This window comes from Dryas octopetala, chromosome 4, assembly GCF_963921425.1.
Source record: "Dryas octopetala chromosome 4, drDryOcto1.1, whole genome shotgun sequence".
NCBI classification, from domain to species: Eukaryota; Viridiplantae; Streptophyta; class Magnoliopsida; order Rosales; family Rosaceae; genus Dryas; species Dryas octopetala.
Genome location: NC_141369.1, coordinates 1,242,246 through 1,253,299, shown reverse-complemented (window position 1 = coordinate 1,253,299; position 11,054 = coordinate 1,242,246). Strand labels below are relative to the sequence as shown.

At 37.5% G+C, this 11,054-nt stretch overlaps 1 protein-coding gene and 1 pseudogene across 3 annotated transcripts; one reads left to right on the top strand and one right to left on the bottom strand.

Moving 5' to 3' along the window:
• Positions 1 to 683: 683 nt before the first annotated feature.
• LOC147286005 (pentatricopeptide repeat-containing protein At5g66520 pseudogene) lies at positions 684 to 4,809 on the top strand (annotated as a pseudogene). 2 transcript variants are annotated; one of them, XR_015121826.1, is made up of 3 exons: positions 684 to 734; positions 1,655 to 3,452; positions 4,481 to 4,809. The product of XR_015121826.1 is annotated as a pentatricopeptide repeat-containing protein At5g66520 pseudogene, transcript variant X2 (transcript). The 2 variants fall into 2 exon arrangements; XR_015121825.1 differs by lacking the exon at positions 684 to 734 and adding an exon at positions 1,154 to 1,417 and having other exon boundaries at positions 1,508 to 3,452.
• A 5,041-nt stretch (positions 4,810 to 9,850) lies between these two features.
• On the bottom strand, positions 9,851 to 10,797 carry LOC147286004 (uncharacterized). The gene has a single exon (XM_086241295.1). The coding sequence runs from the start codon at positions 10,697 to 10,699 to the stop codon at positions 10,112 to 10,114; it is 588 nt and encodes a 195-aa protein (XP_086097421.1). The 5' UTR covers positions 10,700 to 10,797; the 3' UTR covers positions 9,851 to 10,111.
• Positions 10,798 to 11,054: the final 257 nt, after the last annotated feature.

Here is an 11,054-nt window from a genome sequence, read left to right as displayed (position 1 = left end):
TCTGTTCTGTTAGGTTACATTCTATTCTATGTTCTAAGATATTGTTATATTCACTAGATCTTATGATTTTGTAGTTGAAGTTAAACTAAGAGAAACATATAAAGAGAAACAGATAAAAACTTAATAATTTATTATTGCTGAAAAACTTAATAATTTATTATTGCTGAAAGCTTGAATGTACAGAGAAAATGTTTACAAGTAAGAAAGAAAGAGAGAGAGAGAGAGAGAGAGAGAGAGAGGGAGAGAGAGAGAGAGAGGCAGTAAGCACGAAAGATTTTTGCTTCTCAAGATTGTCATGCTTTACATTGGTGAGAGTTCCTCTATTTATAGAAACTAAAGCATGCTACGTTACAAGAAACTACAGACTCTACTTTTGCATTACATACATTATGGAGTGTAGGACTTGGTTGGCTTTTTTCTGAAAGTGGCTATCAATCCGTCACAACTGCTGCTTACTAGTTTGTTGCTTTGTGGCAAGTGTAGTGCAGCCTCATGTGCTTTTGTACGTTATTACTTTGATGTCTATTTTGGGTATTTTGAAAGTTTTTAGTAGTGAATCCTAAAAAGCTTCACTTTTTAGTAATTTTTTTGAATTTTCCCTTATTTTTATTAATTCTAAAGATTACCTTCAATTTGATTGCACGCACCTTGACTCTAACAATAATAATATACATGAGATAGGCTTGTTGACAACAAAGAGATGGAGTTTCTTATCACAAAGAGAATGATAGTGGGTTTTTTATGAAGCATGGATACGGATACGGATACGACGATACGATACGATACAACGATATGGCAAATCTCTAAAAACTAAGATACGATACGTCATGGATACAACAATTAAAAATATATATTAATATATAATAATAAAAATATGAATAATTTATAAAAATTTAAATTTATCATTCAAATCCAAATAACATAATTTAAAGCATCACGAAAAAATAAGAAATTACCAATACCCATTTTCAAATATGCGAAAATTCAGGGACCCACAAAAAGTAGAAATTACCGATACCCATTTTCAATTATAATACTAATATTATAATTAAAAAGTAGAAAGCAGAAACATGATAATATGATATAGAACATTCAATATTATAATCAAATTATAATCCTGCATTGCTAGAGAGTACATGTGAAGATAAAAAGATATTAGGATAAGGATTCCAGTATTACACAGAGAACAGAACAGAACACCAGAGGTCTGCGTCGGCGTCGTCGGATGAAAGAAGAAACACCAGAGGTCCAGAAGAATAGGTATCGTCGGCGTCGTCTGCGTCGTCTGCCGTCGGCTACGCAGGTCTCTCAAGACTCTTTCCACAGAGATGAAGAAGTAGAAGAAATGAAGAAATGAAGAAGATACAGATCAAAGAAGATGAAGTGAAGGAGTCGTTTTCATCATTTCAAAGTAGAGGCAAGTCTGGCAACCTCTTTGTATTCTTCAACTTTCAATTAATTTTCCAGACTTGCAAATTAATTTGTGTGAAACGTATCTGATTTGCAGGATACCTGTGTCGAGATCGTTGGATACACGTATCCAACAGTCAAATACGTATCCGTTGACCCAGATACGTATCCCACGTGTATCCAAGCGTATCTAAGCGTATCGTATCCGCTGGCGTATCTGAATTGGCGTATCCATGCTTCAGAGGTTTTTTGGGGTCATTTTCTAAATGTTAGAGATTTGTTCCGGTGTGTATAGCCTTCAGCATCATCTGAGCAACGTTGTAATGTTCTATGAACGTTATTATATGAAATCCAGTAAAAGAGTTCTATCAATCTTGGACCAATGCCTCACAATGAAGCATATCAAGCAAATTCAATCCCATCTCACAGTTTCAGGCGCCCTTTTCGATCCTTACGCAGCAGCCAAGATCATTGCCTTCTGTGCCGTATCCAACTGCGGTAGCGATTTACGCCACGCTTATCAACTCTTTCGTCTCATGCCTTATCGAACCACCTATATATGGAACGTCATGATTAGAGCTTTTTCTGACAGAAGTGAGTCCATGAGAGCTCTATCTCTCTATAATAACATGCTTCAATGTGGCTTCTTGCCCAACAACTACACCTTCTCTTTTGTTCTGAGAGCTTGTGCCGACCTCTCTTATCTCTCTCTGGGTATGGTGCTCCATGGCCACGCCATTAGGCTGGGTTGGGAGTCCTACGATTTTGTGCAGAATGGGTTGATCCATTTCTATGTGACTTGTGACTTCATAAACCCAGCTCGTAAACTGTTTGATATGAGCGTATATAAAGATGTTGTTACGTGGACTGCGTTGATTAATGGTTATGTCAAGTCTGGCCAAGTTGTGATTGCACGGGAGTTGTTTGATCAAATGCCTGAGAAGAATGCGGTTTCTTGGAGTGCTATGATTAATGGTTATGTGCAAGTTGGGTTGTTTAGGGAGGCTTTGGAGCTTTTTCTTGATATGCAGATTTCTGGCGTTTCGCCTAACCATGCCGGAATTGTGGGTGCACTCACTGCTTGCGCTTTTCTTGGTGCATTGGATCAGGGAAGGTGGATACATGCGTATGTCAACAGGAAGAGGATGGGATTAGATAGAGTGTTGGGCACTGCTCTTGTCGACATGTACACAAAGTGTGGTTGTATTGAAACTGCTCGTGCTGTATTTAATGAGATGCCGAATAAGGATGTCTTTGCTTTTACTTCTTTGATTTCAGGCCTTGCAAATCACGGTGAGAGTGCAAGTGCCATTTCTTTGTTTGTTAGAATGCAGAATGAAGGAATTGTACCTAATGAAGTTACATTTATATGTGTCTTGAGTGCTTGCAGTCGAATGGGGTTCATGGATGAGGGATTGCAAATCTTTGGAAGTATGAGTAATATTTTCGGGATACAGCCAGGGGTCCAGCACTATGGTTGTTTGGTAGATTTACTGGGGAGAGCTGGGATGCTAGATGAGGCAAAGAAAATTGTCAGAGAGATGCCCATGGAACCAGACTCGTATGTCTTGGGTGCATTGCTCAATGCTTGTAGAGTTCACGGAGATGTTGAGTTAGGAAGAGAAATGGTTGAGCGCTTGTCTGGGAAAAGCTTAGACCACAGTGGTGTGCATGTTCTTCTTTCAAACATCTATGCCTCTGCCAACCAGTGGGATGATGTCACAATGTTAAGGAAAGGAATGGAGGAGAAAAATGTGAGAAAGGTGCCGGGATGTAGCTTAATTGAAGTCGATGGTGAGGTTTTTGAATTTTTTGCTGGGGATACGTCGCATGTGCTCATGGAGGAAATCATGCTGTTGTCGCTTGCAATTGACAAGCATTTGAAGTCTCTTTGGTTTGATGGTGATGATGACATACATAATAATGATAAGGTCAAGTAGTACCTGAGAGTTGGTTGGTTCATACTCAAATGCCACCAGGGAAGCATTGTATTGTTGTTGAAGTGTTTGTATCACTCTTCTGGAATCTTCTTTTTTCCAAAGGTAAACTCTTTCTATTTTCCCAGAGCTCTACCTCAGTCCACCGTACAGTTTAAACTTTAAACATGTGATGTACTGCTTAAATTTTGATGTGATGATTACACAGCATACTGTACAAATAGAGAGAGGATCAATTTTCACCTCTTATATAACTAGGAATTTTAGTTGAGCCTGATGATGTTCAACTTTAGCCTAGAAGCATATAGGACAGGAACTTGTACAACAGTTTTTCTTTCCTTGATTCCATAATTCAAATTGAATCTCCGATTCTTGGAAAACAACTCAATAAATTCCTAAGAGTAAACAGAAGAATAAAAAAAAAAGAGCATAAATGTGATACATTTCACCAAGAAAAATTTCTAAATTAAATACATAGAACAGAAAACCCTATTCTAGAATAGAAAAGTATACATTTCCCCCCCTATATCCATAAGCTACCTATGTGACAGCACTTTGATTCTTCCAGCAAAAGGTTGTCTTTGACAGACATGATTGGGAATATTACCAAACCGCTTTTTGTTCTAGAGAGTTAGGAAGGAGAATATCCTTCTGGCCCAACTTGTAAGGAACTATGACATGAGTAAAATCTCTGCTAGATTTGTCCTGAAAGTGGTAATAATTAATGAAAGCCTTAGACTTGTTGGGAGTTTCGAATTTTCTCCACTGCTTCATAAATTGGATCAGCATTTGTTTTCCACTTCCAAATTTTTTATGGAAGTACTGGTATAAATTTTATCACATTAGATTGAAAACCGTCAATTTATTTCTCCTAATCAGCTTAAAGTATTAATTGTGGCTGTTGGTTAAATGAGAGTAGCAGTTTATTTTTTAGGTTGCTGTATAATTTTTCGGTCTAGGATGTTAATTTTGTTGGCTAGTTTGATAGGTGTGTCATATAGATTGCACCCAATTAAGCAAGTTCATGTAATGTACATGTGAGATATATATACATTATATTTAGGTACAATGAGATGATAATCTGTACAGATGAGTTACTGTATTCATTTTGGTTATATAATGTTATTACGCAGGTGGTGAAGGAAGTGATGAAAAGCCTTGGAACTATGATAGGTCACGAGTTCGATCTCGTCCTAATGTACCCAAAGAAAAATGTAATTATGACGTACAAAATAACTATGATTGTACAGGCTGAAGACAGATATGTTGTTGTATATGAACAGAGGCTGTTAATTCATTTATTTTGCTTCATAATGCATCTGTACTACATACATATTATGTTTTTGCCACAAGGTTCTATTCATGTTTATGGAACATGTCCATACTTTGTTTGCACTTAAACTTTGAACTTGGTCATGGGAGTTTGAGGACTTGCTGATTTGAGGCCACCACAATTGGTATGGAGTTCCCTTTTCCGTTTAATTTTCAATTGTTTAGATTTCTAACATCAATAATCTTGGAATGGTATCACTCTCTATTTAAGTAGTTCAATCGTAAAGGAAGCTCATTATCGATAACAATAATGTTATAAATCCCAAATTTATATCCCAAATGATGTAGTAGTAATGTGTCGGTGTTTTACTCGTAGTGTGCTATGATATGGATCTATGACACTATCACATGTGTTTGGAATAAAAATTTAGGATCTCTTACAGCACTTTATCAATAAATATCAAAGGTAATTAAATTAAAGAGTTAAACATTTATTGTGATTAGGAAATCTTCCACAGGATCCTATGCTCAAAGTAGTTAGTTCCATGGACGAGTACATGCTTTAAACAACATACTCTCTTCTCTTTGTTGATCAAGCAATTGCAAGAGAAATCTTTCTGGATAAAATTATAGCTAAATCTGTATATTATCAGTGCACTGCGCACTGTCTGAAAGGGATAGTCTGGCCCATATGTGTCGTTTCGTATCAGGGGAGAATGTCTAATTTGAACCTCGATGTAATCTATCTCTATGCCAAATTGCCAATAATGCTTCAGAAATCACATGTACAAACTATATTACTGAACCACATTATGTGACAAGTAATGCGTCAATTGCCAACTAGTCACAATAATTAATGTAATAAATGAACATCACTTCTTATATAATGAGATTCGATAATGTAATATAAAAATATACCCCTCTGGCATTACTATCCCTATGCAATGCAGCTACATTGAACCAACAATTCTGCTGAATGCCCTGCTTGAAGAAGCAATCTTGATTCATAATGGACATCTTTGGTCCATTGCTTCAAATTATTAAAGTGAGATACGCATCTGTATCACATAGAAAAATGCTAACTATCCAGTTAACCTAAATGTTTTTCTCAACCACATGGCAGGTAATATGACCAAACCATATCCTCACATATCAGCCTGCCACAATAGGTTAGAAATAAAAAGTTGGTAAAATGTTAGATCATATAGCATTGTCTTATCACATCAACTCTCTTCTACTTACCTTTCATGGGCAATTTCATCTAAAATGTCGTGGAAGATTTCAGGAAAACCAGACAGTTCAGTAGTAGCTTTCATCCCTACTAATAATTAAAGTTGTGCCCTTATGCAGATTTTCCCATACTCAGGCAGTTGAACAAGATGGAAGACAGCAAAAATTGCATAAATTCAAAGCCCACAAAGCACTTGTCGCTACCAAAAATAAAAACTAGGAGAGAACTACATCAAAAATGTCATCTCCAACAGCGACATTCAATGACGCCATCATTCATATGTATCATCAGTAACTCCAAGACCAAAGTGACCGAAAGAGCACATCTTCCCATTCCTCGCATGCACTGCAAAACCCTTTTATCTTTGTTCTTGGCACAGCAACAGTAACTACTCCTCTTGGGAACAAAACACACCAAAATTGCTCTTACAATCTAGCCCTAGTCTATTACCTACCAGTAATCCCAGGGCACCAACTCTTATCTCAACATTTTGATACCAACTAATGCGACAAATACATGGAAATTTCTTATAAATAAATGAGTTTCAGAATGGACTCACATATGAATGAATGAGATACTGCTACCTCAGTTGGGATAATAGTTTGTGCCTAACATTACTTTTTTCTTTTTTCGAAAAGGTCTCTCTAATATTACTCATTACCTACCACTGCCAAGTTTAAGTAACCCCCAAAAAGCAGTCAACCTAGGCTGTAAAATGAATTATCAGTGAACATAACCCAAACACTAATAATGATCTCAATAGAAAAACTAAAGAAAATCCAAGACTACAGCAGGTCGGGCCATAGGTTATATTCCAAGTAGCATAAGCACCTCCAAGAGAGAGTCGTCGTTGTATCAAATGCAAATTGCCTAGCTTCCCCTAATTTCTTTGAATATAGTCTATGTCCTCCAATTACGTCCAGGACTGTATAATATATACCACACTAGCTTTCGCTTTCTTTGGATCATCAATCATACCAATTCAGAAACTTTTCAATCTGGGGGTAAGTAATCATGATTATTTTTCCAGCAGAGTATATTAATAAAGGATTTTTAGTTCTCTTTAAGGAGGAATAGGCTAAATTAATTAAGACTTCAGCTTCAAAGCTTAGTTTGAGAGTTTTTCTTCCCTCTTCTTCTCTTTCTATTTCTTGACTTTGTTTAGAAAGTCTAGAAAGTCTTATTATTCACAGAAAGTCTAGAAAGTCTAGAAAGTTTAGGAAGTCTTATTATTCACAAAAACATTATTAAGTGCAAGCATAATATGTATTTACAGCTGCCACAACTTTCCCTTTCCTATTATATTTCAGCTCCACCAATAAACAATCTCTTAAGCCCTTGAAACCCAATTTTTTGTTGTGCAACCTCTTGCCTATTATGTTTCACATCCAACCTGTAACCCAGCTCATGCAACCCTGAAACTTAAAAGACCACTACTGTTCTCCAGCCTCTTGCAACAAATCAACTGTCAAGATCCAACCTTGTTAAGACTAATTTGTTCCAAAAACAGTGCTACTACTTGTCTTAAAATTCACTTGAAAATGATGCCCACAAAAACACCCAAAATTGGTCACTATCCCACAAGAAATCCACTTCCCCCCACAACTGTACTAAAAAATGCTCCTATTTCTCTCCATCCAAATAACCTACAAAATTCAATTGCAACACAATTCCACAAAACAACATTTTCCCTCCACCAAAAGCACAATCTTTCTCAGTGGACAGTGAGACACATAAAGTAAGAAGAATAATCCCATCAACACAAATCAAATGTTAGATAGCACCATCGGTTCATAACAAGAAACACAGCACCGATCCCATCATTACTATTGCAAGACGATAACAAGACGCAATTTACAAAACTGAGTCGGCATAAGACTCCTTTTTCTTGCAAAGCTGATGCAGGAGCATCTCCTAGGGTTCCAAGACTTATTATTTTTTTTAGTAGCTTTTTAATTTTTATTTCCTAGCTGGATTTAGAGTCTAGTTTCCTTATTTCATTAGGTCTTTAAGGTAATTTTATTATTCAGAGATTTCTGATGTGAGAGTTTCTTTTGGGTTCCTAAACCCTAGAACTCATCTATCTACGTTCCAACTTTGATTCTATAGCTTTAATCTCTCTCTTTTCTACTGTTATTGCTGGATTTTCCTTTCTACTGTGGTTTTTGCCCTATTGCTATAGCTGGACAGCAGCCTATGCTTCTATCTTGCATCAATTGGTATCAGAGCAAACCCTGGTAGCAAACCCTAGTTCTACACCATGGCTGGACATGGTAGAAGCCGGGGACAAGGAAACCAAGCTCTACAAACACAGATGGCGGAGATGTGGCATATGATCGAAGATCTGTCAAGAGCGGTGGAAACACTCCGACGACAGGAACGTGCGAAAGCCCGTATGGAGATTCTGGAAGGCAGACACAACCCCTCGGACATACCGGAAGGTAGTCTTGAGGATGAACGTTTTGTGGAAGAAGTGGTGGGTTATGATTATCCAGGTTCTGCTTATATGGCATTGAATCTGAGAATCGCAGTTCTCATGAGTCGGATAGCCCTTTTGAAGAAACTTTGGATGACTTGGAAGATGATAGTTTTCTAAATTTAGATCTTCCTCTAGTATTTGATAGTTGTCTAGAAGATGATTGTGAAGCTTGTTATGTTATTTGTTTGGGGGTTGAGAAAACTTTTGACAAAGAATCTGGTGAGAGTAAAGAAAATGTTGGGTCTGAAATTTTTTTGAAGGAAGGGAACCAATATAAATTTGAAGATAAGGTGGGTACAGGAAATTCTTGAAGACATCATAGAAGATGAGCCCACAATCCTGAAGTCCCAAGACTCTATAGGAAATAATGCTTCTGAATATGTTGATTTTATTGGAGTTGATGCAATGAACTTCAAGATTGCCAAGAACCTTATCAATTTTGTAAATCAAATGAAAACTGATGTGAAGAAATTATGGGATGCGAGATTGATCATGGACAATAAAGCTAACTATTTAAGAAGGATCAAATATTCCAAATATCTCTTTGTTTGGAGAGGAAGATATCAATTTCAAGACTATAAGTTCAAGAAGAGTTTATCTGGATTACCGCAGAAGTTGTGAAGACTTACTCGCCGGAGTCGAGTTTTTCCCAACCCGGTGGAGTTGATGCAGAAGCATCTCCTAGGGTTCCAAGACTTATTATTTTTTTTAGTAGCTTTTTAATTTTTATTTCCTAGCTGGATTTAGAGTCTAGTTTCCTTATTTCATTAGGTCTTTAAGGTAATTTTACTTTATGTTTTCCTAGTTATCTAAGGTTTATTGTTTTCCTAGTCAATTGAGGAAATTGTTTTCCTATATAAGCTTAAGGCTTAGGTTGTAATGGGCAGTTTTGGCATAATATTATTCAGAGATTTCTGATGTGAGAGTTTCTTTTGGATTCCTAAACCCTAGAACTCATCTATCTACGTTCCAACTTTGATTCTATAGCTTTAATCTCTCTCTTTTCTACTGTTATTGCTGGATTTTCCTTTCTACTGTGGTTTTTGCCCTATTGCTATAGCTGGACAGCAGCCTATGCTTCTGTCTTGCATCAAAAGCAAACAAAAATCTAAAAAGAAAAGTAGCACTACATTCTTAAATTTCCAAGCAGTATTGAATCTACTATTTAGATGATTTACAAAAGCCCCAAAGGAAAGTGAAGCAACCACAAATAACATTAAAAGATCACTCATGAAGCAAAATGATGCTGTAGCCTGGAGGTAAACAATACAACAGGAAGACAGTCTTTCACCTTTTCCAATAAGGGGGTGGGAAATGGAAACTAAGGGTCATCGCAACTAATTAGTCATCTTATGACCCAACTAATTAGTCATCTGCATTATGCTGAACAAGGAATTTAATTTACAATAAAACAGTAAATGAAAAATCCTAGAATAAGTAGTAGTAAAGGTGTAATGCTTGACATTTCAAATATATGTCCGTGTGTATGCATATGTGTGTATGAAAATTTGAACCCATCCATCAGCATAATGACAATCTATAAATAACAAAATAAAAGATAAACATAATTACAGACATACATAACAGAGTACAACATTTCAAATGTATCATATTCAGATCATAATATGGAGAGAGAGCGAGAGACAATAATTAAGTCGTCCACAGCGTACAATATATTCTTATTTTATCATGAACCCACGAGACAGTCACAGGGTGCCACCATCATCCAAAAGCCAACATTTTTTTTTAATATGATATTTATGGAATTACCCAGAAGTGCCTTCATACCCCGGCTTCTTTGGCTGTAGTGGCTGGTGCTGCGGGCACAGAGTCAGCGGCAACCCCAGGAATCTTCACATAACCCATCTTCTTAGGGCTGACGTCATCGTCCTCATCGAAAGCAGAGGCGGAGTGATAGTCATAGCGGTTGGAGAAGAGGGACCATGCCAAGTACATGGTAGCGGCAGTGAGAGCGCCGCAGCCGACACCGAAGAGCAGCGCCACGACGACGCTAAGAATGTCCTTGGTGCGATCACGCAGAGAGCTGAGGTCGTAGGACGACGCCGTGGAGGCGGTTCCGAACGAAGGGAAGAGTGAGACCCTTTGAGGCTGGGTTCTTCGGAGGCGAGCCTCGTCGTGGTCGTCTTGGACCAAATCGGCGTCGTTGTCGAAACGGACGGGGTTGAGTTGTCTGATCTCGGTGATGACGGTGACGAATCCCGAGGAGGAGGATGAGGAGGGGAGTCGTCGGAGGGAGAAGGAGTAGGAGGAGATGAAGAGGGTCTTGCAAGGCCTTGCAGTCGCTGAGATTGCCAAGATCGAGAGAGTTAGCAGGGTGATCAGGAGCTGACGTTGACTCGTTGACGCCATGGATTAGCCTCTCTTTCTTCTCTCTTTCTTTCTCTCTTCCGTCAAAATTAGGGATTTGTGTATTTTGTGAAATCTCTCTGAGTATTTGAGGCCCCTACACACCCAACTTTTGTTGGAAACTCTTATTAAATACGAAATCATATTAATATTTGACTTTTTATCACAATTAATCTCTCAATTTTCACTCAAACATCAATTTAGTCTCTAAAATGCATTTTCACTCAATGTCATCCCTCATCTTTGCCACCAAACATCAATTTGGTCCATCTATCCAATTCTATTTAATTTTCCATTTAAAATACTATTTTTTAAAAGGTAAATACGTTTTTATATTCTTAGACACTTTGAAAATTCG